Here is a 26,535-nt window from a genome sequence, read left to right as displayed (position 1 = left end):
ATGTCCTCCCATTATCTAAGTTGATCGTGCTACAGTGAGGTTCAGAGATGGAAGCTGATGACTGTGGTCTGATTTCACCAAAAGAGCAGGAATTACCCAACTGTGTCCAAGCATGGGCTTTTTTGAGCATACTTATAAAAGTGCTGTCTACAAAACAGAACACACATTCTATGATTATTTTCAACCAACCACAAAAAAAACAGGGACCAGAAGTCAGTCAGGTTCAATGGAACTGACGACACCACACAACACTCCCCACTCTCACCTGATTCCTATCTTCATTCATGCATGCATTGGACAGTGGGCTACAGAGCGAGCAATGGCAGTTTACAGCTGTGATTCAGGATGGTAGGAGCTATCTTGACCAGATTACTTTGCTGCCTTGTGTATCAGTTTCATTTCCAAAAACTGAGGGCAGGCAGTAGCACTTGCTTAGAAGATCAGGATGGAAGGGTAGAGAAGAAAACAAACAGCAACACAACTAAATAAATTCATGAGATCTGTTCCTTTCAGATACATTATGGAAGGTGTGATTGTGTTCATAGGCAGGGAACTGAACCTGCTGCTCCTGGAAGTCCGTATTTGATCCCAGGCTCCTATCTACCAGTAAAGATTATAAAGAAAACCTTTTCATCTGGTAAGGTCATTGCTTGCAAAATTTATATGGCAGCAGAGTTACATCTTTTAGCTAGCAATTAGATATCCATGGCTAAACTAAAGAGCAAAGGTTGCCTGGCTTAATCCCTACCTTGCAGCTTTTCAATACGGGGTGAATAAATGACGTAAGAACTGCACAAGCTTATGTTTATTTATAATACTACATACCCAGCAACTCTAACCTGGAGCACTCCAGAGTGGAAGGATACATTTTTATAATGCCTGTTTCTTCATTAAGATTTCATCATCCACCTACGCTAAAAAGCTACTTCCCCTTCACTTTGTTATATCTGCTTTTACCCGCTCCTGTTCTTGCATTATTTTTTTAATCTCCCATTCCTACTTTACATGCACTCTCAAATTTTAAACAAGCAAAATTTGTGCATTAGTGTGTCCTTTTCATCTATCATTTATGAATGACAGGTTCTTTGGTGCAGCTTAATGGTATGAGAGAGACATTATTTTAAACATTAAAGTGAAAACCATTTACAACTATGATAAGAGAGGTCTGTTGACATTAAACTTTAAAACATGCAGAAGGTAAAGGCAAGTAATTGCTCCAACAGGTGAGAGTCCTATGCATGCACTTTGTAAGGGAGTTTGTTCAACACAAGATCTGTCTCTTTGTTTTCTCTGTTTGACAACCTGTAGGATCTGGTGCTTCAAACAATGCATCAGCAGCCACCAGAGTTTGGTGACTAACAGGTATTTAGGCCACAGTGCAGAGGATTAATTTTTAAAAATTACCATTTTGTTGGTGGAAAATTTTTCATACCATTTACATTGGAAATAAATAACAATAAATAAATAAATCAATAAATCTAAAGAGTTAAACCTTTCTTTTTACACTTCCTGGTCATACCTTTGTAACTTTCACACTGGACTATCACTTCCTTTACTGCCCTCTTCCACTAAAACTATGCAATTCTGTTGTAAGATACCGGCTAACACTTATCTTGCTGTATTTTGTTCCATTCTGTTCAGCAGCAACTGCATTCTGAGAACCATCAACATAGTTAGGAATAGTAAATAAATACATATGAATTTTATATCATATGTACTTGGATTGAGTACTGTTCCTAACAGTGTTAGACACATTGATTGAACAGAAGAGAATACTAGGAAAGAAAAGGGCGTTCAGTCTGATTTTAGACCACAGGGAAAACATAGCAGATCCCTCAGGGTAGAACTATTGGAAACATGGTACAGCTCAGACAATAGAGAGGATACATACAGAGATTAACTTTTTCCTAGTTACTTTGGAGTCATGCAACTTTCTCAATAACTTGAAAGAGGATGGCAGAACCTTATTGATAAAGCAGACCTCCCACAGCAAGAACAAAAACATGTATCTGGGGCATGGATGACAGATGAGAAAACTCTGATTTGACTGTAAAAGTTTAAAAAAAAAGTTATTTTCATGCAATACTGTATTTTTAGTCGTTGCTATTCATACAGCTGCTTTAATCAGCAGTGGTGAAATAAGTGGTGTGTTGCAGTCAACTTGCTTGGAAGGAAGGGATAATGGCATTCAGAGGGACCTTGACAGGCTTGAGATGTGGACTGAAGCAAACCTCGTGAAGTTCAACAAAGCAAAGCGCAAGGTCCTACATCCAGGTCACGGCAATCCCAGACACACCAATGGGTTGGGTAGAGAAGTGATTGAGAACAGCCCTGAGGAGAAAGACTTGGAGTTGACAAGTGATGAAAAACTCGACATGAGCCAGCTGTGTGTGCTCAGAGCCCAGAAAGCCAATCAAATCCTGGGCTGCATCACAAGGAGTGTGGCCATCAGGTCAAAGAAGGTGATTCTGCCCCTCTGCTCTGCTCACATGAGATCCCACCTGGAGTACTGTGCACAGTTCTGGTGTCCCCACCATAAGAAAGACCTGGAACTGTTGGAGCAAGTCCAGAGGAGGGCCATGAAGTTTGTAAGAGGATTGGAGCACCTTCCCTATGAACACAGGCTGAGAAAGCTGAGGCCGTTCAGCCTGGAGAAGAGAAGGTTGCATGGAGACCTCATGGCAAACTTCCAGTATCTGAAGGGGGCCTACAGGGGAGCTGGAGAGGGACTCTTCATCAGGAACTGCAGTGACAGGACAAGGAATAATGGGTATAAATTGAAAGAGGGAAGATTTAGGTTACATATTAAGAAGAAATTTTTCACTGTGGGGGTGATAAGACAGTGGAACAGGTTGCCCAGGGAGGTTGTGGATGCCCCAACATTGGCAGTGTTCAAAGCCAGGTTGGATAAGGCATTGCACAACCTGTTCTAGGGGGAGGTGGCCCTGCCCATGACAGGTGGGGTTGGGAATAGATGATATTTGAAGTCCATTCCAAACCCTTAATATTCTACGATTCTATTATTCTTTGATTTGAAATTTTAAAGTGATCTGTGAGTAGAGAACATTTATCACTGATGACAGAAAAACCTAATGAGTCATTCAAGTGGTTTACATTACTGACCCATAGAATGTAAGACCCAACCTCCAATATGTTTTCATAAAGACAAATAGCCCCTAAGTATCTCCCAAGCATTCAAAAACAATCCAGGTATTACTTGTCAGTATTCATGAAGAGCAACATTTAATTTGAAAAAGAGATCGCTCAGTGTAAAAGAAAGAGATGGTGTAAAACAGGTGAAAGAACCTGTTAGAAAAATTATCAACGACTTACCTTGTAGATTTTGCAATGGCAAAGTCATGATGCCTCCTGCTGCAGCTGCTGCTACCAGTCCTTGGATGTTGGTGAGATTTGCTGTAGGTAGAGTTAGGACGAGTCCTTGTTGGCCCCCCAGCTGCCCAGCCATGTTGAAAGGAATAAGGATTGGTTGATTCAGGGCTGGAGTGCCTCCTGGCATCACCCCTGCTACTGCTGAGGCTAACTGTTGGGCTGTCAGTAGTGGCTGTAAGAAACCACAGACACAAACCTATTTTACTGTGTATAGCTCAGTATTACACACTTACAACTCTTCTGGCTTGAGATCTTTTCATGTGCCATTACAGACATGCACTGCTTCCGGTATCTTAAAGCATACATTTTCACCAACACAGAAAGGTTTGACAAACATGACAGTCTGAAACTGTCACATAGCATAGTAGTGATCCCAGCTGAATCTAGACTGGAAAATTCATTACACATGTACCAAAGATAATTTATGAGCAAAAGAAGACCTAACTCAACTTGGTCTACAAGTACCTAAATGCCAACATTTCCAAGAAATTCCTGGTTGTATACTGATTGATAACAGCAGAAAACACTACACCAACAACTACCAGAATTTTTGTGGACCAAGACTGTCCTGGGAAGTGGAAGAATATTGAGTATCTTCTTAAGAGTATGGCTGAACTTGGATAAAATTGTGAAGTGAGATGGGAAATATTTTAAAGTCTTATAAAGTGCCATACTACTATGCTCTAAAGAAAATAAATATCTGGCATAAAAGATAATGAAATACCTTTACTAATGCAGGAGCTCTGTGTGACAGACATAACTGTCAGAGACAATAATTCTGCATTAAAATTGCACAAGCTCTTTAATATTAAATTATTATATTAATTTCAGAAGTCATTTACACAAGAAATGAAAATATTTTAACCTCCTAAATATGTAAAACTTCTTAAGTTTTATTTTAGAAAAACATACAAAATCTAATCTTGCTAAACTTGACTTTTAAAATATACACAATACATACATGTTCCCTTTTTGTAACACTGAATGCAGCCAAAGAGAATCACATTTTCTGCATTACACAGATCAAAGATGATCAATCACAGTTATTTATTTTTCATCAAATTGCACATCTTGATTAGTCAAAAGGAAAGATACTGACCTGAGGCCCAACAGGGAATGCAGGATGGGACTGGCTGGGTTGGTGCTGGTCTGCTGGGCTTGTATCAGGCAGCACTGTGTTTCCCCTGGCCTCTGAAATCCAGAGAACAGATTGACTTTAATATCAAGCCTGGGGACTGCCACATTACCTTCTACTCTGATGTCACATAACATGAAGCTGAAAATGATATGTTAAAGTGCTTTATCAATAACTCAAGCACTCAAATCGCTTATCAGCTGCATAAATTATGCTAACGTTCATTCAGACCAGCCAACTCATTCAAAGAGTTACAGAAATCTGACAGCAGTGAAACTGAAGCTATCATCAACCCAGCTAATGTGGGTTGCATTATACAGCAATTTACATACAGTACATGAGCACTCCGTGCATGTGGGAACTGCATTTTTTTACGCATAGGTGAGCATCAGCCATTGCAATTTCGGAAAGCAAAAATTATCTGAAAAACAATCAAGTCACATTTACTTTCTATCTGAATAAAGTATTTTCTTTTGTCAGTTACTGAGGCAGCAAAAGCTCTACTATGCACAATAAAAAGGTACTATGAAAACTGAAAACTGGTATGCTTCCAAATGACAGCTTGTTTTTTAAAACTGCATGTGGAGGATGAGCAAAATTCTGCAAAACCAAGGATTTCCAGCATTTATTGAGATGATCAATATCCAACAATCGAACTATACGCTGGGCACTAATGAGTTGCTAAGCACAGAACACAGTCCAGCCCTACTAGATTTTGCTGAAGTCTGCAATACAGATTTGAAAGGGAGGAAAAAAAATAAAAACATCCTATCAGTTGTAAGAAAGTACCAATATATTTTCAAAACTATATCCCCATCCCCGATTTCCTCTGGGTGAAGGACTCAACTGATTCACAAATTTTCAGTGCTGATGGCATGATCAAATCCACATTGAATTTTGACGTTGTAAGAATGACAGCAAGTATCAAATGTAGCTGCAAGAGTACTGTGGTCTCTTATAAAGAAAACCCTGGCAATGGCACCAGGTTTCCTGGTTGGTAGGATACCTCCTGTTTTGTTATTCTTCTTCTGATGAGTGGTTGAAATTCCATTCTAAGTAAACCTTAAGAAGATGCTCTTTTCCAGTGTTTATCCTATGAATAGCGAGATAGTTCTAAAACAGTTTCTTGGCACACCCTTGTGCTGTAAGGAAAAAGGATACTATTCTGTCATAAATTTTAAAGAGGGTATTATCAGCTCATTTAAAACAAATTCTTTTATATATTCTCCAAGGGGAATAACTTATAAATAATGGAAATATGAAAAAACCCACCTTCACCACATTAAGGTTCAAATAAAATTGACTGCTACATATTATTCAATTGACTTTTATCTCTACAGCAAGTTGTCAATCATAACAGCATTTAAGAATTGGATTAAACAATAAATGTGCAGAGTTATTATGCGGAAATCTGAAAATCTGATTAATTTGTAATATCTTTTGTGGTCTCAAAAATTCAGAAATGGACATTGCTCTGAGAATACTTACAAGTGGTCTATTGAAAAATCTGATTTGGAAATAATAAAAACATACAAACTTGCTGATCTACAGAAATATGTTTGCCATTTTAATGACCACTGTCATTTAATAATGAGAACAAGCTGACCTACAATAATCAGTGAGGATTCCAACAATTGCAACATGCAGAAAGAGACACAGTCACTAAATTTTTTATCTGCAATTTACTCATTCAAGTTAAATGAAAAGAGAAAAATGTAACTAGATATGTGAGATTCAGTGAAAACTGTTTCTTTCAAATGCATAACAATCGTAGTGCTGCTGCCATCCCTAAGACTAAAGACAGGGTTTCCCCAGTATGATTTTCTCCTAAACAAAATAAAGCACAATGTTACTAAACATAATTTTTCCTTTGGTAATTTCCACATACTGTTATGGTCTTTTTTTTTAATCTTTACAACTGTATGTATAAAGTGATATTAGATCAAAGGCTCAATACCAATGAAGATATTAGTTCCCATTAAGATCAAATCTTATAAGTCGATTTTGTTTACGTAATTTTAAGGGCTGAGAATTTTGTCTTTGTGTGTGATTTAATTAATATTAAAACAAGCTCCTGCTAATCTGTCATGTCATTAAATTTTCCTATGAAATCTTTGGGAAAAGAACAAAACCAAAGTCAAATATTCATTAGAATTAGATTTTATTGCAGTTTTTATACCTTGAGCTCTCAGAAAATATGTAAGAAGTTCTGAAGTAATATGCCTGTGTTTTAGTATTCTTTTTTCCATAGTGCAGCCATCCAAAGAACCACTGATTTCTGTTATCTGTACCATAAGGACTTTTCAATATTTGATCACATAATCCTTATGTAGCACAAGTTGGTTATAACAGACCATCAAGCCAAAATTAATTACACTCCTTTCCTTTTTCATTGTACTAATTGGAACCACTTAAGATTACATTCCTATCACACAGTTACTCACCACAGATAATTTTTTTTAATTTCAGTGCTTAAATTCTCTGCCTGCTGCTTCTAGTTTAGTTCCCATAGGTTGAGGTCATCTCAGGAAAACAGCACCCACTTTCATGTGATCCTATATAAAATTATCAATCCTGTATTCTCTGACTGAAATTCTCAGATGTCTCCTGCCCTTTCTAATCTACCTGCTATAACAGACATTCAAGAGTCAAGAAAATGTACAAGAAAATCTGCCTGTTGGGCTGGCACTAAATATAGTGAAGCAAGGATTTCAGGGTTAAGGTCTGTTGCATCACACAGTGACAGCATTTTTTCCTTGCTGTACGCTGCATTCACTGACACACATAGGTCAACACTCCAAGGAAGGCAAGGCAGAGCACAAAATATCATTAGAAGGCTACTTTTCCTCTTCTGCCTTATAAAAATATATTTCTGACTGGCGGGATTCTCCTGATTTCAGAGGAGTCAGAGACCTCTGTCTATTTCTGATTTCTCTACTATTTCTGCTTCAGCGATTCACTGCTATGAATTTGGAAAAATACCTTCATTAAGACCAACTGCCCTAAATTGGCAGCACACAATCCTCTACACTATTTCTCCCCTCTGTTTCACTGTGTTTATTTGGGAGTTGATTAGTTCCAGATGCTGGAACGACCTATGCAGGTAAATTATTCCCTGTCCAAATTCCAGTCCTCACTAATAAAAATGGACTGTCAAAATCTAGCCTAGATTTTCCACTTGTCCAGATCCAGGCCATTACCTCCTGTTAGGTTATTCTCCAACTCTGCTCAGCCTTCTATCAGTGAGAGCTCTGTCAGCAAGGAACCAGGACTTGCAACAATCCCTGTGGGGTTAGGGCACTACCAGCAGCACCTTCTCTGCAACTATGTTTTGAAGAGATTCTGTTCTCATTACATCCCCATCTGCTGGTGCACAAGGGGCAGGGGGAAGGCAGTGGCAGGGCTACTACCCTGAAAAGAGGGCCAATTCTTAACACTGTTTGCCTAGGCAGGGCTCTTACAACTAACTGAGTGCTGACAACACAGCCTAAGTCAATGAGTTTGCTCAATAGTACCATATGAACAGACTGGAGTGCCACTGACGTAGTACTGCCAGGACTGTAGACAAGGCTTTAATATTTAATAAGCAGTATTCATCATATGTGATTCATCATAAATTAATTATAAATTATATAATACATACATTCACCTCTCATCCCACCAAGGGACTGGAAGAGCATGACACAATAAAAAATTGAAGTGCACTGTAAACACGGTAAAATAGCCTTCTTAAAATAAAATATTATTTAAAATAAAGCTAAGTAAAACAAAGGCAACCTCCTTCTCCCCCTATCAAAACAAGAAAAAAAAATTCCACAAACCAAGTGAAAAGCCATGTTGTACAATATCTGGTTTTAAAAAGAGAAAACAACAAGAGAAACGTCAGAAGAAAAAAAGAAATACCACATCTCAAGGCCACCAAGCCTCATACAAAATTACAGCTGTAAATGTACTGGTTATAAAAGGCTTTCCACAGTTTGCTACTATTTTGTTTCTTACACATTTTCAGCAACACAACAGGTAATTCAGTTCTTAGTGTCTCCCAGTGCCCTCTGAAGGTGAGAATGCTCCATTCCCCTCTTTTCAACTAATGGGGAAAGGAGACTCCAGTATGGATTCTCAAATAAGCACAATTTAGCTGATCTCCTCAGCTGTAGTTCCACTGTTCAGGGAGGCATGGGTCAAAACACAAAACTGCTCTGCTACTCCTTGGCTGCTCCAGGGGTACAGCAGTTCTGACAAGGTGAACCTGCACATGCTCCCCAGCACCCTCACTTGGATGCAATGCGTGTCCCAGCAGCCCTTGTCTCACCTGGTCTCCGATGCTTGCAAGGAACCTGCAGCTGACTGGAAAATGGAACTATACTGAACAGCATCACAGGAGAGATGATGGAGTGCATTAAACTTGTATGTCCAGTTCTACCCTGGCCCTTCTGTGCATGTGTGCTTGTGCCTGCTCAAAGGCAGGATGAACCCTCTCATCTCTTCTCAAACTCTGCACCAAAGCTCACACAAAGCCAGTGCTCATACCAAAGCACAGGACTAGTCTCAACAGATGATCTGGGTATGAACGACTTCCTCATGGTTTTCATGTATTTAATATGTCTCACATTTGTATCAAAACAAGGGACATGCTGGACCACCTCTCTTTAGCACTCAATGCTTTGAAAAATAAGCCAGATCAAATTCAATAATACTAGATTTTCAGTAATCAAAAGAATATGTAAATTCTTCTGAGATTTAAGCAAATATTTCAAATGCATTAACATTAATAAAAGAACACGTTTCAAGCAACCGTTCATATTAAATCTTTAGCTAGTTCCACAATGTGACATTCAATTACTTGTACTTATCTCTCAGTAACCATAACGATAAGAAATCAAAAGTGGACTTTTTTCTTACTCACTGAGACAACTTACATTAAAGATATAGCTATGAGAATTAAATCATTAAAGTAAAAATACTGCCTGTGAGAAAAAAGTCTTACATTTTTAAAACTAATAAACTAGTAAAATAAACAGTCTGAGCAATATATAGCTGCATTTAGATCATAATCAAGAGAAAAAAACCTTTTAGAGGAAATTAAATAGACCAACAGATAATATTCAAATTATCAGGTATGGTGTGTGAAAGTCTATCATCTCTGATTAAAGTAACTCAGCTCTTCACTAAATGAAACCTTAACTTTCAGCAATTATACCAAGAGCAATCTTGTGAACAAAATCCAATAGCTGAAAGAAAAAATTCAACTGATAATGAAAAAAATATAAAATTCCCTCCAAACAATCTTTATTCTGCCACAAACCACCATATTTTGGCTCTTAATTTCACTATTTTCAATTTCCTGTTGCATCAGAGTTTGGACATATAGGGAGGAAGAGTTCACAAACTACCACATCGTAAAACATTAGTAATCAGATTGTTGCACAATATTTCACAAACACACCTAAATTTTACAATATTTTCCGGAGACAAAATTGAGATTTTATGCTGATTCTATTTTACATTGGTATTACTACCAATGTAAAATTACTACCAGCACCTGTTAACTCTGAAACCTAATAAAATTGAAATGTTGATGTTATTATTTTACTGTTTAATCATTTCAGCACAAAATACAAATACTGTGCACATCTTCCACAATGTCAGATTGTGTCAATTTACATAACTCTCATTCTTAATTTTCTCCTACCTATGTACAAAGCCTTTCTAGTTTAGCTTTGAAAATATTTGTGGTATGATAACAAAATGGTATATTGATTTACCAGTATTGACATATATGTCAATGCAATATCCTATACTGAAGAGCTAAAAATCCTACATTGAAAATGGATTGAATTAGACAGCAGTATGAATAGAGAAGATTTGCTTTACTGAGTGTATCATTCAGTACTTAAGTAAGTAAAATACCACTGTTTTATACTTATCTGAAATTGCCCTGCAGTTGCTACTGCAAAACTACTATAATCACCTGGAGAGCTCAAAGTCATTCTGCCAGCAGAGTATAGAATGCCATCTTTGTCTGGTACCTGGGGATATTTCCTCCTAAAGCCTCTTCACCTACAAGGCACAAAGTAGCTGAAATCACTGTCCTCATTACCCCTATGCACAGAGATTGGTTTGAATTTATGCACCTGCATCTTTCTGGATTAGGACTGATAACATTAAAACTCCATGACTCTTTATAATGAAAATCAGACTATTAAAGTGATTCATGTTACAGAGGACTTCTCCTGGGCAACCATGAGTTATATTTACTACCTAACAAAAATCTACTATACCAAGGCACAAAATCACAAATAACTCAAAATCCCAGTTCTCCCAAGAGCCTTAAGTTTTCTTCTTTCCCATCTTCATTTTTGTCTCTTTCATGGTCTCATCTTTTCCTTTTTTCTGTAAGTGATTTTTTTGTTGTTGTTATTGGTACCTATATGAATATTCTTCCACTTCAGACAGCTCATGGGAGAAAAGAAGTATTGCTACTGCAGGAAAGGTGAAGGGATATAATTGCAAAAGTATGTTCTTTATTCAAAATAGACTCATTCTACTTTTCTTCAACCACTAAGTACAGTGCATAAAAATCCCTTGTTAGTGGTACATACATTTTTTATGAGTTGGACCCTTCATATTGTGAGTTCTAGCTCCTTTTATACTGTATGCATTAGCACAAATATTAAGGCCACAAAGACCCTATCAGTCTTCTCTGAATTCATGCAACATTTCATACTCACTGTTTGCTGTTAGTGCTGGTGAATGCAATGATGATAAAGGTTGCTTACCAGAAGATGGACAGTTGAATGCATTATTATTTCATGTTGGGCAGCTGATCCCTAGCTAAGAAGGGCAGGAGGCTTCTCTAAATTAAACTTTCCTTTCATTCCATCCCTGGAAGTTTACTAAATGCCAAAGAGTGAGCACGTTAAAGAACATATATTTTGGAACATCTATTTTTGAAACTGTTACAGTTTGCCATCTTTATAGCTATCTTAGATTTCTTTATGATTTTTTACAGTGTTTATCAATGCATATTGGTTTTGTTCCTAATAGGGAAGAGGGCAAGCTTTCCATCAAAAGCCCAACTTGCCAACATTCACCCTCCCCAGCTGACTTCTGTACCCTTCCCCCAAATGAACCAGATTATGAAGATATTTTGTAAAGATATATATTGCTGTTTGCCTGGGGAACCCTGCACAGTTACTTAATATGTGTTCGGCTGCGGGCACTACAGGCTACTGAAAGCCAGGCAATACATGTGGACGATCTCTGGTGCACAGTATTTCAGGCTTTTGGGTGAAAGAAAAGCATAGTATGTCTGACATATTTTGCTTTTTACAAGTTACGTTGGTAGACTAACTTCAACAGAGAGGGCACAAGTAGGTGGCTGATGACAGAAATTCTACTCACAGCTTTGACAAGGGACTGGAAAGAAAAAGCTGTAAGGTGGGAAGCAGATGAACCTAGTATTCAATCAGTCCTATGAGAGCCTGTTTAAAAATTCAAATCACCTAGTTTGGTGAGAGGAGAATATCCAGTTAAAAAAGGAAGCATCCAGTTAAACCTAGTAAAAGCACCTCACAGCAGAGTCAGTTTTCAGCAAAATGCACCCCATAATATATGTAAACTCCTGCTGAAGCAATCTGACCAGGAAGTATGGTAAATCAACTGTGGTTTATCACCGTTGCCACTGAGCTCACTGCTTTCATCCCTGTGGTGTCTTTAACAATTTTATACTCTCTGCTGTGGTCTTTACACAGCCCTGTGGGGCAGCTCCATCAAGTGTCTCATTACAGGTTGTTCAGCTGTTCAGACTTTATTGAGACTCTTGAAAGAGCCATCCCACAGAGTGGCATAGTGTAGGAGTCCAGTTGAGATCCAGGAGGAAACCTTAACAGTGGCAGCAACTCTGTATGCAGGATATCACTCTCCTAGATCCAAAACTGGTAAGTCTTCATTTTAAGCCTATTTAGCTGCACATGTATCTTCAGAAATTCCCAGCTACAAGAATACAACAGCCTTTCAAAGGCAACTGGTGCCATTTGATATGTGCAGCAAGTTCTCATGGCAGTGGCTCAGCAGGGTGAGACATTATTTCAAATGAAAGTGTTGGCTAGAATCTGCAGAAACTTATGGTATGTATGCCTCCAGATCTTGTAAATCCTGAACTGAATTAACTTCCTTCTCTTTATTATTGTCTGAAATTGGTTGTAGAGGCTGTTTACAATGAGCTTTTGCCAGGAGTTCCTAAACACTTTATGTTTTTAAAGAGCATTCAGTCTTCCAGCCAGGTCTTACAAAGTTTGTCAAGCCTTACCATCACTAAACCAAGTTTAAGCCACATAGCAAGAGCTTTTGGTTTGCACCCCTTCCCACCCCTTCAATCCTTCCCTCCTCCGCAGATCAAAAGCTAAAAATATTAAAAGTAGCTAAAAAACTAGTAGCCAGCATTATCATGGTGTCTGGTTTTGAGGAGCTATTTGCCAGTCAATGATAATAAACCATGCTGCAGCAGCCACTAAAATAGTCTTTTCTATACTGAAAATACCCTAAAATAGATCTGCATAGAAATAACTAAGTGGTTGACAAACATTTGGACACTGTTGCTGCAGCATGTTGATCTTGGCTTTATATGAGTCAAACTCCCACTGGATTATAAATATGTTGGATTAGTTTTCTAGGAAAGTTTTAAGAGTACAGCACGGATTAAAAAAGCTTTTAAGATTTTTTAAGAGGCATACATTCCAGCACAGCTGAATTGCATGAAAGATCTCCTGGTTAGTAATGTCTTGTCATGGCAAGACGTCTTTGTAACAACATGCCATGAAGGAAGCAAACGAGCAAAAAGAAGACGCACAACTGAGCTTTGCCAAAATAGCAAGTGGCAGGCAACTTGCTTCAAAGAGAGCACTGTGACACATCCTAACAGGATTAAATTTTATGGAATATAATGTTTCTAATCCATGCGAATGCTTGTCTTCATATATATACATATGCCTCTCTCTCTATAGATACATAATTTAAACAAATCAGTTTCCTACATCACTTTCATTTTTATTTTATCGTTCTGTTTATTTTTTCAGCATTACAGTAATTGAAAAATAACTACTGGTAAAAGATGATATTAATTTAAATGCATTCATAGTGTGTTATGTCACTAATAGACTTCGGTAACACTCTTTCTTTATCCTTTTTACAAAGCATTATTTTATTGTCCTCCTAATTTCCATGATTTTACTTTCACTTAAAGTTGAGTGAGGGCTTTGCAGAATTCTATTATATTATTGTCCTGTCATTATTCTAACTCCATTACACAACAACACAAAAGCAGCATCAGCTTCCATTTGTCATCTTTCTTATTTTAAGGATTATGTCAGATCTCAGACTATGTGTACGTGCCTACTAAACATAATTTGGAGTTGGGCAAAAAGTAATCACTGATTCCTTCTAAAAATGCTTCTAAAGAAAAGATTCTGTAACTGTTCTGTATGCGTTCTGGCATCTGACTTAGACCCATCCAGCCCTTTGGAAGAACCTAGATATATTTACAAAATTTAAAGATAACATTTAAAGGTACATACAGACAAACAGATTTGAACTTCTTTGTCCATACTCCAAACTGAACTGACAGAAGCCAGTCTTGGTATGGAAGCCACACAGTTGCAATCACATGGTGCTCTACAAGTGCATGCTGTGTGTCTCTCCAACACAGCTGTGTTGCTTCTCTGCCCAGAGAAGCTGTCTTATGTCTGGCTACAAATGGAGCACAGAGAACCTGGAGCAAAGAGAACCCTGGGTCCACCTTTCCTACAAGACAGATCCTTCAGTAGCCAAAAGATGGTTTACCACACCTGATGTGCTTTATGAATTGGATTGCTGTTGCCTTCCTAATTTCTTTTAGTGTGCCCAGCTTTGAGGATATGCAAAAGACAGCCAGGGCTGGTTTGAAATAGCCAACACTTCCACTGTCTGTTCCTTACAGCTGTCATAAAGGAAAAGAAAAATCAGGTGTTAATCTGGCAAAAGGAAGATTTAGGCTCATGCCCAACCATCTCCTGTGGGACCTTCACCAGCTCTTTTAATCTCATATGCACAGTGTTGTTGCGCTGTCAGAGCATAGAGAAATCCTGGACCAAAGGAGCATGTCAATTGGACTGGCTGCATCGGCAAGTATTGCCAGCATGCTGCTTCCTCCAGTCAGAAAGCAGGATGCAATAATATGTATTTCAGTCACTGTGAAGAACACAGCTTATATGTGCCAGTGTGTACTTTGGACATGCATTGTTACAATAGCAGGGGTTTTACTTAACATTATTCTAATGACTTTCCTCCAAAGAGCATTTGTGGATACCACAACTCCCTAAGTGGTAACAATGGGTAAACATCAGCTTGAGAAATGCAGGTCTATATTATTTATGAAACTGCAATTCTCCTGTAAATAACCCAGTTGTTTAAATAATATGTATCTATGTAATTGAGTCTTCTGTATACAAATAAATAAGGCTTTATTGCAATGTCAGAAGTTAACAAACCAGTCAATAAAATCAATAACTCACTTTTTCTTGCTTATATATCTAACTTTTCTCCACCTTTCCTATGTCCTCTGTTTGTTCTGGTTACATATTAACACTCTGAAGGATATATTGCTCTTGTGATACTGTTCAGTAAATAGTGATCGGAAGTCTGAAGAAACACCACCTTAGCAATTTGATACTGTTCCTATTTATTGTGTACTGTAACATATATCTCACCGGTATAAATCAGGGAGAAAGAAACTGTCTTGATCTATACATCAGAGTACTATAGATTTCTAATGTGAATGATTATATTAATGTCTAAGTAAATTATTTTAATATTGATACATTTAGCTAAAATTTCTCCAGTCCTGGATTACATTATCGTATTACCATTTTCAAAACAGAAGTGCCAGATTATAACATTGAGCTGCTTATGCCTGTGTGTTTAAGGTTATGTCAGCATTTTGCTTCACATTTTTCAAATATTTATAACTTGGCTGTAAAATTTGCTTTGGCCTGAAACTTGGCGAACCAGAAGTACAATTCTACAAATCTTTATTCAAGGAAGTTGTCCATTCTATTTCAGTCAGAGTCTTTCCATTAGCTGGGTTCTGCCAGATTACAAGTCAAGTTCAATGTTTATGAGTCTGTTTGTTTTATTTTCTTGATGAAAAGTGGATCAGGTCCTTTTAAAAATATTCTTTAAAGAAAAGAAAATATATGGAAGGACTGGGAAAGCTTGATTTTGTATGTGATTAGGTCCCTAACTCAAAAATCCCTTGTTTTTAGTACTTCGAAGAAGAAAAATTAACAGCAAAACTGCTGCAATGTAAAAAGTAGCCATGGGGCAAATGCATTAAATTTTGTTCCACTAATTACATTTTCTTGTGGGTTTTCATCTGGGATCTAGCACACCTTCTAAACAGTGCAAAACTGGGAGGGCTCCAAATGAGCCATTCTCATCTATCAGGAATACAAATATGCTCACAGAAGCTATCTTATTATGTATGCTCCATACAGGCTCCTTATTCAAAAATATTTTAACAGATGTCATGCTGGATAAATATAATGGCTCATCTGAGGTTTAGAAACACTTTACACACAGTAGAAACAAATTTGGGCAGCATTTTTCAAATTGAGTTAAGTCCTTAATGCACACCCACAGGCTTACTTAGACTTATAGATACAGTATCTTTTTCTTTTATTCTCCTGAGCTAGCTGAGCACATGATCTGTTATCAACAAAAATTTTCCTGGTCTGATGCTGCTCTCTTGGTTCACTGCTGAAATATATCCTAACTCTTTGTTTGGCTTCTGGATGAGATTTCTGTGAAGCACTGGATGGAAGACAAATGCAAACTCTTTCTGCATGGCTCCAGCAGCCTATAGATTACCTGCAGAGAAACACAGGAGGTGCATGTTTTACAACAGCATCCTCTGAAACCTTTCTTTTTGAAAAATGACCACAGACAGAGTTTGCCCAAAACAGCAGAGAGTAGCAACACATTCCTACTCTTTGTTAACCTACACTTGTGAGCAGTCTACTAAAATAAACATGAGCATGAAGCACTCATGACACTTCTTTATGCTCCTGGGTAAGACACCCCTGTGGATAGTAGTGTGGTACTACTCAGGTCTTAGAGAGGTTGCAAGGCTTTGCAAGGCTTCACAAGGCTTCATAAGAATTTAAATATTTCCTATTAGTTTACACAATTTTGTTTGGTATTGAAAAATCTGGCTTGGCAGCTGCACATAGTTAATACCAAGTGATATCTGTTGTGAACAGCATGAAAATTCCTTTCATGGAAGTTACTTTCTTCTCCATAAGTTTCATTTTATGTCATATAGCAACACTGAGACAAATTGTGGCAGTAAGACACAGGCTTGCTGTTTTATATTAAAGAAGGTTTCCTTAAAATATTCTGACTTTCGCGAAGTTTGGGATCTTAAGCACTGGGTGTTATATGACAGTGCATGCATCCTGACCTTTCAGAATGGCATAATGGTTGTGTTGTGTTGTGTCATATGCTGAGGCTGGAGGTTATCACAGTTGTCTGCAAGCAGGAATGCTGTGCATTCTCAGGGGAACCTGCACTGCAGCTGGGGTCTCAAAGTACAGTCCTTACCTATACTTCCATGCTGGCACAACCTAGCAGCAGTTCTGGTAGTTCAGCTGTTCTGAAATACCAGTGGGCTAATCAGGAGAGTGCTGCAGTGCTGCTCGGCAGCACACAGAGTGCCAGGCAAGGGATCAAGCAGCACAAATATCAGTTCTCCTAAGCCACGAGCAGCGACTTAGAGGAAGATGGAGAACAACATGGTGAATGTGAGTTCATCTAGCAGCATGTCTGTCAGTGCTTGCTGGTTTTAGTAGGCATTGATGTTTCTGTATCAGGCTTTCTAGGGATAGCTCCCCAAAATATTAGGCCACCATCAAGCAAGGCAGAGTCACTGATGATTTGTGTGAGCATGCTACACACTGTACCCGCAGGAGCAGGGCCCACCCTTTGGAAAGTGCAGGCATGGCAGCACTGGCTACCTACAACATTGGGCAGCATGAGGAGTGTGCTCCTGTTCTTGAACATCAGACTGACCCACTATAGGAGACAGAACTCAGGGAGTAGGAAAAAAAAGTGGTTTAGTCACTGCAAAGAATACTGACATTTATGTCTCATATCTAGGTAAAGGGGGTGCTGTTTTAATTTTCATTCATTTCCTTTTGAAGTACAGAGTTCTAAAGGGTTGGCTTCTCTTTCCTGCTCAATTTCCCCTTTTTCTATGCTGATTTCCTCCTCTTTGTGAGTATCCTTGGACAAAACCCCTGAAACAGTGGCTTCAAGAATATTAAAAATATATAGGTTAATTACTTATGTTTTTAAAGGCAGGGCGGCTCTTAGAAAAAAAAATCTCAAATGAGAATATAAGGCAATTTGAAACACTATTTTTTTAATGATAATTACTTTGTGTTAGGAATAAAAAAATAATTTTCATTAAAATGGGAACAGTGGAGGAAGTCAGACTAGATGGTGACAGATCCTGCTAATAACACAAGGGGTTAAAACACATCAGGGCATCCTGGAGGCTGGAGGCACCATAAAATTCACCCTCTCATGCTGGAAGAGTAAGTAGAATTTCCCTATTAGGAGCAGCTCATCTTCCAAGAGTACTTTCCTACCCTGCAAAGACAAATATTTTCACACCCAGTATCATATTCACATTCTACTCTTCTACTAGCCAATGACATAAATACTTAAATTTTTCAGAACTATAATATAATGCAATAAGATTCAGCATAATAACATCCATCAGAAAGGACAACTTAAAAGAAAAGCATTGCATTTGCTGTATGAAACGATATATAATGCTCCTTGCTGAGGAATGGATCAATCTGGCTCCAGTGGAGCAACTGCAGTGGAGCAACTGCATAAGCATTCAAAACAACAATAACTACAAGCTCTGGTGAGGTACTTTTCTTCCCAGTGTCATCTCATTTTATTGCCTCTGAGCAAGGCTGAAAGTCATGGTGAAAAAAAATCCAGAGACAGCCATTTAAATTTTATACAATTTATGGGAATAATGCAGGTAATTAAAAATGTTGTCATTTTTAAGGAGGAGAGGAGAGGAGAGGAGAGGAGAGGAGAGGAGAGGAGAGGAGGGAGAGGAGAGGAGAGGAGAGGAGAGGAGAGGAGAGGAGAGGAGAGGAGAGGAGAGGAGAGGAGAGGAGAGGAGAGGAGAGGAGAGGAGAGGAGAGGAGAGAGGAGAGGAGAGGAGAGGAGAGGAGAGGAGAGGAGAGGAGAGGAGAGGAGAGGAGAGGAGAGGAGGAGAGGAGAGGAGAGGAGAGGAGAGAGGAGGGAGAGGAGAGGGAGGAGAGGAGAGGAGAGGAGAGGAGAGGAGAGGAGAGGAGAGGAGAGGAGAGGAGAGGAGAGGAGAGGAGAGGAGAGGAGAGGAGAGGAGAGGAGAGGAGAGGAGAGGAGAGAGAGAGAGAGAGGGAGGAGAGGAGAGGAGAGGAGAGGAGAGGGCCAAAACTGAGGGTTTGTATTTGGAAGCCATATCTCACTGAATTGTTCTGCACCAAGAACCAAATAGAGTTTCCACCACATTTCTACCCCACCGTTTAACAGACGACTTGGTCTAAACAATACCTGAATTCAAACAACTCTCTGTTTCTTTAATATGCTCCAGTTTGGTGTTATTCTCAAGGGGCATAGTTGAAAGTGGAAAAATATGACAGCAGTGCCATATACCAAGACATATATCAGAGCATGCTTAATCATCTCTCAGTCCTCATGTACCAGGCTTTTTGGTTTCTGAATCCCCAATCTTTTCTGGAGCAGATATGGATTCATTTATACAATCTCAGCCTAAGTATAATAACTTGTTTTTCATGGGTCCTCAAATGCACAAACTGGAGGCTAACACTCCTTTCCTACCTCCTTTAGAAAATTCACAGGTTCTGCGTCCATTCATTTTCCTGAACTCATTTGATAGATTTTACTGATGATGGAACACAAAACTGCAGGACATTACTACTGTAATGCCAATGAATATCAAGAAATTATCACTCTTTTAATAAATGACAAGAAATACTAATGATGTGGTAATAGCAGCTGACAGCACTATTAATATGAATTTTTTTCTTCTCCATTTACCTTGAGCGACAATTTCCCAGAGATAATAAAGGCCAGGAGTGAATTCACATCCCAAACTAAGTCAAACACAACCCACATTCAGGATTTTTGAAAAGGACTCATTTATGTGACAGACCTGTACAGTCTTCCTCCTTCCCATGTGCTACCACAGAGGCAAACACATGAGAACACACCAGAAGTGACAGCCATCATCTTTCCAGCTAACAAGGACTGTTTCAAACAGCCCAGCTCCACAGTCAATTTTGTATCAAACTCCTATCCTCTACAGATTAGACTAGAGCAGTGAATACTGAACAGGGGGATGCACCAAAGCAACCCTTCTGGCAAGGATTTTCCATAGTCCACACCCTCATCTGGCAGAACTGTAGCAATGCTCCCAGGTGATACTGGGAATTTTTTAGATTTCATTGTCATCATAGTAAGTATGCTTCAACAGTGCAAAGTCCCTTAGGCTCAAAAGCTTCTACAAAACTACTTTGCATGGCATTTCCCCTAAATTCATTTCTTTGGCATACCCTACCATTTATACAGACTCATAACTATTTCAGCCAATACCCCTGTGTCACCAGGCAACCATCTACTTTCACTCAAAAGTTCATCACTCTGTCAAGCTATAAGGGCCTATTTGCACAGAAGACCCAAGATTATGTGGGTCTGGGTACCTTTAGAGTCATTGGTTTGAATTATTTTCTCCCCAATAAGCCATGAATAAAAATGACAAAACCCAACATTTATTAGAACAAATATGATTAGCAAATTATGATTATAGCTGTCAGTCATTCCAGCAGCAATAATGGTGCTCAGTGAAGAGTTTCCAGTCATTTACTTACTATGGTCTAAATTCTTGGAGAACTTTGTGTAGCTGTTTCCCCTGTAAACAGTACATAATTATTACCTCACTATGTCAATATGTATTACAGAATAGGAAAACACCCCTCCAACTATTTTTTCTCTCATCAAAGTTCTCAGTAAATATTTGGGGTTGTTTTTCTTTTTTCTTTTTTAAAGGCCAAGTCCAGGGGTAGTAGATTTCTTCCCAAATTTACATCCACTTGGCCAGATTCTGCCCTCTGACATTCATGCAGTTCAGCTGAATACAGGAGAGTTCCAGGGGATCACTCAAAAACATGAATCCTATGAAGGTCTGACTGTCCTCCGGCTCTGCTGGGAGTTTATAGATCTCATCTTGACGTGCATTATATTAGGCAGGCATGCATCAACATCTTTTAGTGATCACTTTTAAGCATACACATTTCTGTTTAATTTCAGTATAACCAGTCACACTGCCAACATGTACAAGCACAGGGATTAAGCTAAACAAAACCCCTTCTGCATGCATGTTCTTGTGCTTAGACATCATGTCCTCTCCAAAGAACAGGAAGATACAATAGCATATATTTCTGCATGTGTTTCTGCATCTACTACATCATGATGTGCTGGCATCCCTTTCATTGCACCTGTGCAGTGCCTCAGATGGGGTAAGCATTAACAGCTGGATTAGGGAGAACACAAGAGAAATATTCTTATCAGCAGGATGGGCTCCCTGATCTGGGTTGCCATATGAGTTCAGAGGGCAGAGCAGGGTCAGTGTGGAGTGAGGGGAGCTTAAACGGCTCACCTTCAACTTAAACTGAAGGTGTTAATGGCTATTTCAGAAAGCATTAATCTTTGGGCATCAACTCCTGTGAACAGTTCAAACACATAAAGTGACGTACAGTTCTATTGGACCCCAAAATCCTGTAATTGGACCCAAAATTGGATCCTGACCCCAAAACTCAATCTTATGAGACTGTGCTCTGGCAGAAAGAACTGGAAAAACCTTCAAGCAGCAAACCATATTGAGGACCTTGTTTTCAAATTTTTTGGACAGGTACAATATAATACAGTTGAAACACCACTGTCCAGCACCTTTGGTTTCTCATATATTCATTCCAGAAGGTAGGACAGCTTGACAATGGAAGTGTTATACAAGAATTCCTCTTCTCAAGGAATATTGCTTGCTTCTAAATCACACAGCAAGTTGTGCAGAGGGGTTGTCTGACTTCTCACATGGAGGAGAGCATGCCTTGCATCAACAGCAAGCAGAGCTGGTATGTCCAGGCACACAAAAACATGGATTACTCAAGCTGGCAGCATGAAACATTGAGATTGGAAACAAACCTGGCAGCAGGCCAGGAGATAAGATTCAGGGTAGCACTTTGTATACTAAACTATGTCTGAACTGATGCTCAAAATAACAGACTCCCTGCAATCCTCCCTGTCACTCTGTTGGTATGTTGCTCAACTCCATGTTGGCCAACACATTCACTATTCTCAGTGTGAATTCCCAAGGAAGTTTTCGTGGTTCTGAGTGCTTAACAATTTTTAGACTCTTCAAACTCTGCTGATTAAAAGTAAATAAATAAATAAATAAATAAAATAGGATCTAGATTATTTAACACATGCCTCTTTGGTCAGATTGCAGTTTTGATCCTGAATTAGATAGCTCTACTCTGCAAAGGGAAATTGCCCTCTCTAGAGATTTGCTCCATCCTTGTGGCCAGGGATGGATATGGGCAGTGAACTTACTGTTGCATGTTGTGACACGAAGTTAACCGATTTCAATACGAAGACATTAATTGATTTCCATAGGTTTGACACAGTATGTCAACATCATGACACCTTCTAATAAAGACCAGGAGGAACATTTGAAAACAGTGCTGTTCGCCAAGGCCCCAGAAAATGCTGAACCACTCCCTTTGCCTCCCCCAAGAGGGATCCAAGTCCCACATCTGACTTAAATATTTCTTTAGACATGGTCTCATCATACTTGGAACCAAGCAAATCCCTCTTATCATAAATTTATCATGCGTTTAAAAGTGTCTTGATTTTCAGATCTGTACCAGGCACTAGCAGACAATTCAAATGAGAGAAACCACCACTGTTTACATGCAATCAACCTAACACGAAGAAGATAATGAATATAATTCCCCACCACCGTCAGCTACAGTGAGAATAACTCAACAAAGTAACTGAAGTGACCGGCATTATCAAACTGCGTACAGATCCCTTCTGCCACCCTGGTATATGTATAACAACATTCTGTGACATCCTGTTTGGAAAATTTGTTGTGATTTCTGTTGCATGCCTGAGCTGGTGGAAATTGGTACTCATGTCTTCTGAAGGCAACAATCCATGGCTGTCTTTTTTCCCCTCTGTTTTCTTCCCCAAATCTCCCTTAACTGTCTTGCTAACAGGAGGAGGCATTTATTGCTTGTGAAGTTTTCAGGGACACTTAATCTTGCAAATCTAGTCAATCACTGAAAACCCACTTCCGGAAAATAAAAAGTCGTCCTCTTAGAGAGTAATAACCCAATTATAACTATGCTCAGGGAAAGAAAAGGACACAAAACCTTTTTTTTTTTTGGCTATTTTAGAACTATGGAAATTCCTCACAGATCTCTGGTGGCCCTCATATTTAGACTCATCCATTTGTCTTATTCCCAAGAGAAGCCAAGCAAAGCTTGAACAGAAAAAAGATTAAGTACATATAGCAGAACTGTTTCCTCTCTTTTCTCTTATCTTTCATATAGATGCTTTTCCCCCCTGTAATTTACATTAAAAAAGAGGGGTAAAAAGAAGGACAAAAAAGGGGTCCATAAGCATTTTGGAAGTCCAGAAGATCTGCAGTGACAGAGTAAGATACAGTTCACATCCAACTTATTTTCCAAAGACTTAGTTCTAGCAACCTGAAACAACAGAAAAGTTTCTCTCCCTGCATCTAATTGTTTAGACCAGTAAAAAGGAGAAGAAAATATGTCCCCCACCTATTTCATTGATGGAGAAACTCAGGCACAGGTAATAGATTGACTGTGATCTTGCCCAAGATTGACCTGTCCAAGATGATGGTACAAATCCAAGTGGGAATTGGAATTGGCCTTTCCTCTGGAGCTGTTTTGTGCCCAGACGTGAGCTCAAATGAAAGGAAAAATCAACCACAAAATAACAATAAATGTTTCTGGTGCCTGGAAAGGTAGAAAACCATGGAGACAAAAAGTTGCACATGAGATAAATGCAGGCATTCTTCCCAAGCACCTAAAGAATATCAAGCTGTAAAAACTCAAAACATTCCACACAAATTGATGAGAAACTGCAAACAAGATATTTTTAGGCTTTTCAAAAGAGGTGATATTAATAGTGTATCCCAAAAGGGCCAAGTGTAACCTGTAGTAAGAGACAGAAATCTTTATAAGTTTTTTGAATCCTCCCTGTGTTGCCCCTGTTCTCCCCCTCAGAAGACGTGAGATGCCTCTCCTCTTGAGCCATAGAGCATTGATTGGATTCACATTCTTTTCACTTTATCCTCTCTCTCTCATCCAGTGAAGTACATGATCAGTGGATAAGATCATTCCGTCTTCCAAGGTATTTGTTAAGGTTCTGTATTTTAATATGCATTGTTTGCAACAAAGGAATAAAGCAATGAGAGGTTATTAGAAAATTAAATGCATCTATAAATTAATTTCTGTAATTACTATTCATTAATATTTAATATAAAGGATAAATATCCTCGATTCCCAAGGCATCCTGCATTTAATAATGTGGAAAAAACTTAGCTCCTTCCTGTTGTTGAGACTGGAGTTGTAATAACTAGTAATGTTAAATTTGGTTTTTTAGATCAATAATAAATAAATACATAAACACTTCCCTCCAGAATGCTCCTGATGTTATTCACAAAATTAAAAAAAAATAACTACAGAATGCCAAGGGACTTCATAACCATTTCATTACTACCATCCTAATTGCATGTGGTGGAACTGCATAATCAGTTTATTGAAATTGAAATCTTTGGAACTGATTCTCCCTACAGACACTAACAATAAGCATCCTGTGCAATAACACAGTACTTAATGTAATATAAACATTATATGCACCAAGCTTTAAACATCCCTTGGCTCCACCTGCTCGAATTGGACATTTTTAACACTCCTGTGTTCTGCCACTGCATTGAATCAAATATCTAATTTACAGACTGCAAAATACAATATTCCCATATTACAATAAATAAAGGTAGATACATTCAGAAAACACACACACACACACAATTGGTATAAGGATAAGCAAGACTACATTTAATAAAGTGGAAATAAAGCAGACTCTTCTAGAAATCTGAATGGATTTTCATGCACAATATAAAAGAAATTGCTTCTGCTTCCCACTGTGTCTCTGTGCCTCTGCAAATAACTAGGCTGATACCACAGCCCCAATCCAACCTACTCCTACTTTACAAGGGGACTTTATTCTTGTGAGTAGGTCCATTCATACAAACAAAAGTATTTTTCATCCAGTGCGTACCCAGATATCAGTAGGATTTCTATCTAAAAAATAGGTTCATATTTTAGTTTGTAGGATTAACATGGTAGCAATTAATGATACAACTAATAAACATTCACCTGCACATTTTCAAGTCAATACTCTGTCAACACAAAGAAATCAAAACCAAGAAAAAAGTGTGTGTACCTTTATTTGCTTTCATTTTCAACAGTAAATCTAAAAAATGCTAAAGTTTTATTTTGTTTAACAGTAAATTGTTAATAATAGTATTTCAAAATTTGTTGCCCTTTTAAAAAGTCAAGAAAGGTTTGGGGGGGAGAGAGGGGAAGGTGGGCAGGAGGGGAAACCGTAGTTCATGGCTGTTGAAAAGATCTTTGTTCAGGGCCTTCAAACAGCATATTTATAAAAGTCTTTACCAAACAGCAGTTCAGTATCTCAATAAAACAGGACCTGAAATAACTTCTAATATCAAAAAAGGAACGGAGAAAGTTGTTTCTTTTTCTCTATGGTTCTATAACCATGTGCCAACAATGGCATGTCTGTGTCTTAAAATGCTGCTCTCAGCCACCGCTGACACCTTCATAAAGTTTTATAAGATACCAAAAATAAAATTTAAGATTAGGGCTATTAGATATTAGGACTGTTCAGTTCTCCTGTAGCCTTCCCCTACATTCAGCGCTGATCATGCATAATACTGTGGTGTCAAAACCAGTATGGGACTTCACAACCAAAGCCAGCCATCAGAAGTACCAGCTCTACTTCAGCACAGGGGTCTCCAGAGTTGAGCACAGCATCTTGCAACATTACTTTAAACTTTTTAAGAACATAAAAGCTTTGGCAAGCTGTGTAAGGCATCAAAGAGATCATCTGGAGCCATCTTCATCCTGGAACAAAGCCTCACAACAACTTGCTCCTACCAAGTGGACATCACATCATGGGCAAAGAAGGTGTCTGGTTATTATCCTAAGAACTGCAATGACAGAATAAATGGAAGATAATTTTAAACACAGGAAGCCCAGTCCTACATCACTCAGTATATTCTAGTGTCAGCACAACCCACAAGATACAGCATAATTGTTTTGGGAAGAACAGGAGGAAACAGACTTGACAAGAGTGGCTGCAGAGGGCATGGGATGGAACAATGTCTTGCCCTTGGTGTGCTACTTTGATTGCTTAAGCCTCAGTCTGGCAAAGCACTTGAAACACATAAACCCCCCAATGACAGAAGAGCTTGGCATGGTGAATGGAAAGACTCACATTGGTTTGAAAGATGATTGCTGGACAAGGACCATTTGGCTCTATATGAAGTACAGGTTCATAACAAAAAGATTTACCTGCCACCTTTAAAACATTAGCATGGTAAAAAATAATCAGAAATGGAAAGATAAGGGGAAAATGCAGTCAACTAAATTTAACTACACTTTCTCTTCAATAGGTCCATACCCAGCTAAAACATGAACAGTGGGGAAACACTGCACATTGTTGGGGTTCCTCCCCCCTTCCATGGGGTCCTGGGAGAGGGGACCCTGGGGTAGAGGCAT

At 38.6% G+C, this 26,535-nt stretch overlaps 1 protein-coding gene across 4 annotated transcripts in view; it reads right to left on the bottom strand.

Moving 5' to 3' along the window:
• Nucleotides 1-26,535, bottom strand: part of POU6F2 (POU class 6 homeobox 2) — a 331,556-nt gene that overhangs the window by 178,652 nt on the left and 126,369 nt on the right. For all 4 annotated transcript variants that reach the window (XM_019285349.2, XM_019285354.2, XM_019285352.2 and 1 more), the window contains exons 3-4: nucleotides 4,490-4,581; nucleotides 3,334-3,562 (exon numbers count right to left, since the gene is read on the bottom strand). In XM_019285349.2, the coding sequence (XP_019140894.2) occupies nucleotides 3,334-3,562; nucleotides 4,490-4,581 (321 nt within the window). The remainder of the gene's footprint in view (nucleotides 1-3,333; nucleotides 3,563-4,489; nucleotides 4,582-26,535) is intronic.

This window comes from Corvus cornix, chromosome 2 (assembly GCF_000738735.6).
Source record: "Corvus cornix cornix isolate S_Up_H32 chromosome 2, ASM73873v5, whole genome shotgun sequence".
In the NCBI taxonomy this organism is placed as follows: Eukaryota; Metazoa; Chordata; class Aves; order Passeriformes; family Corvidae; genus Corvus; species Corvus cornix.
The sequence above is the reverse complement of the archived record's forward strand: the minus strand, read 5'-3'. Positions and strand labels throughout refer to the sequence as shown.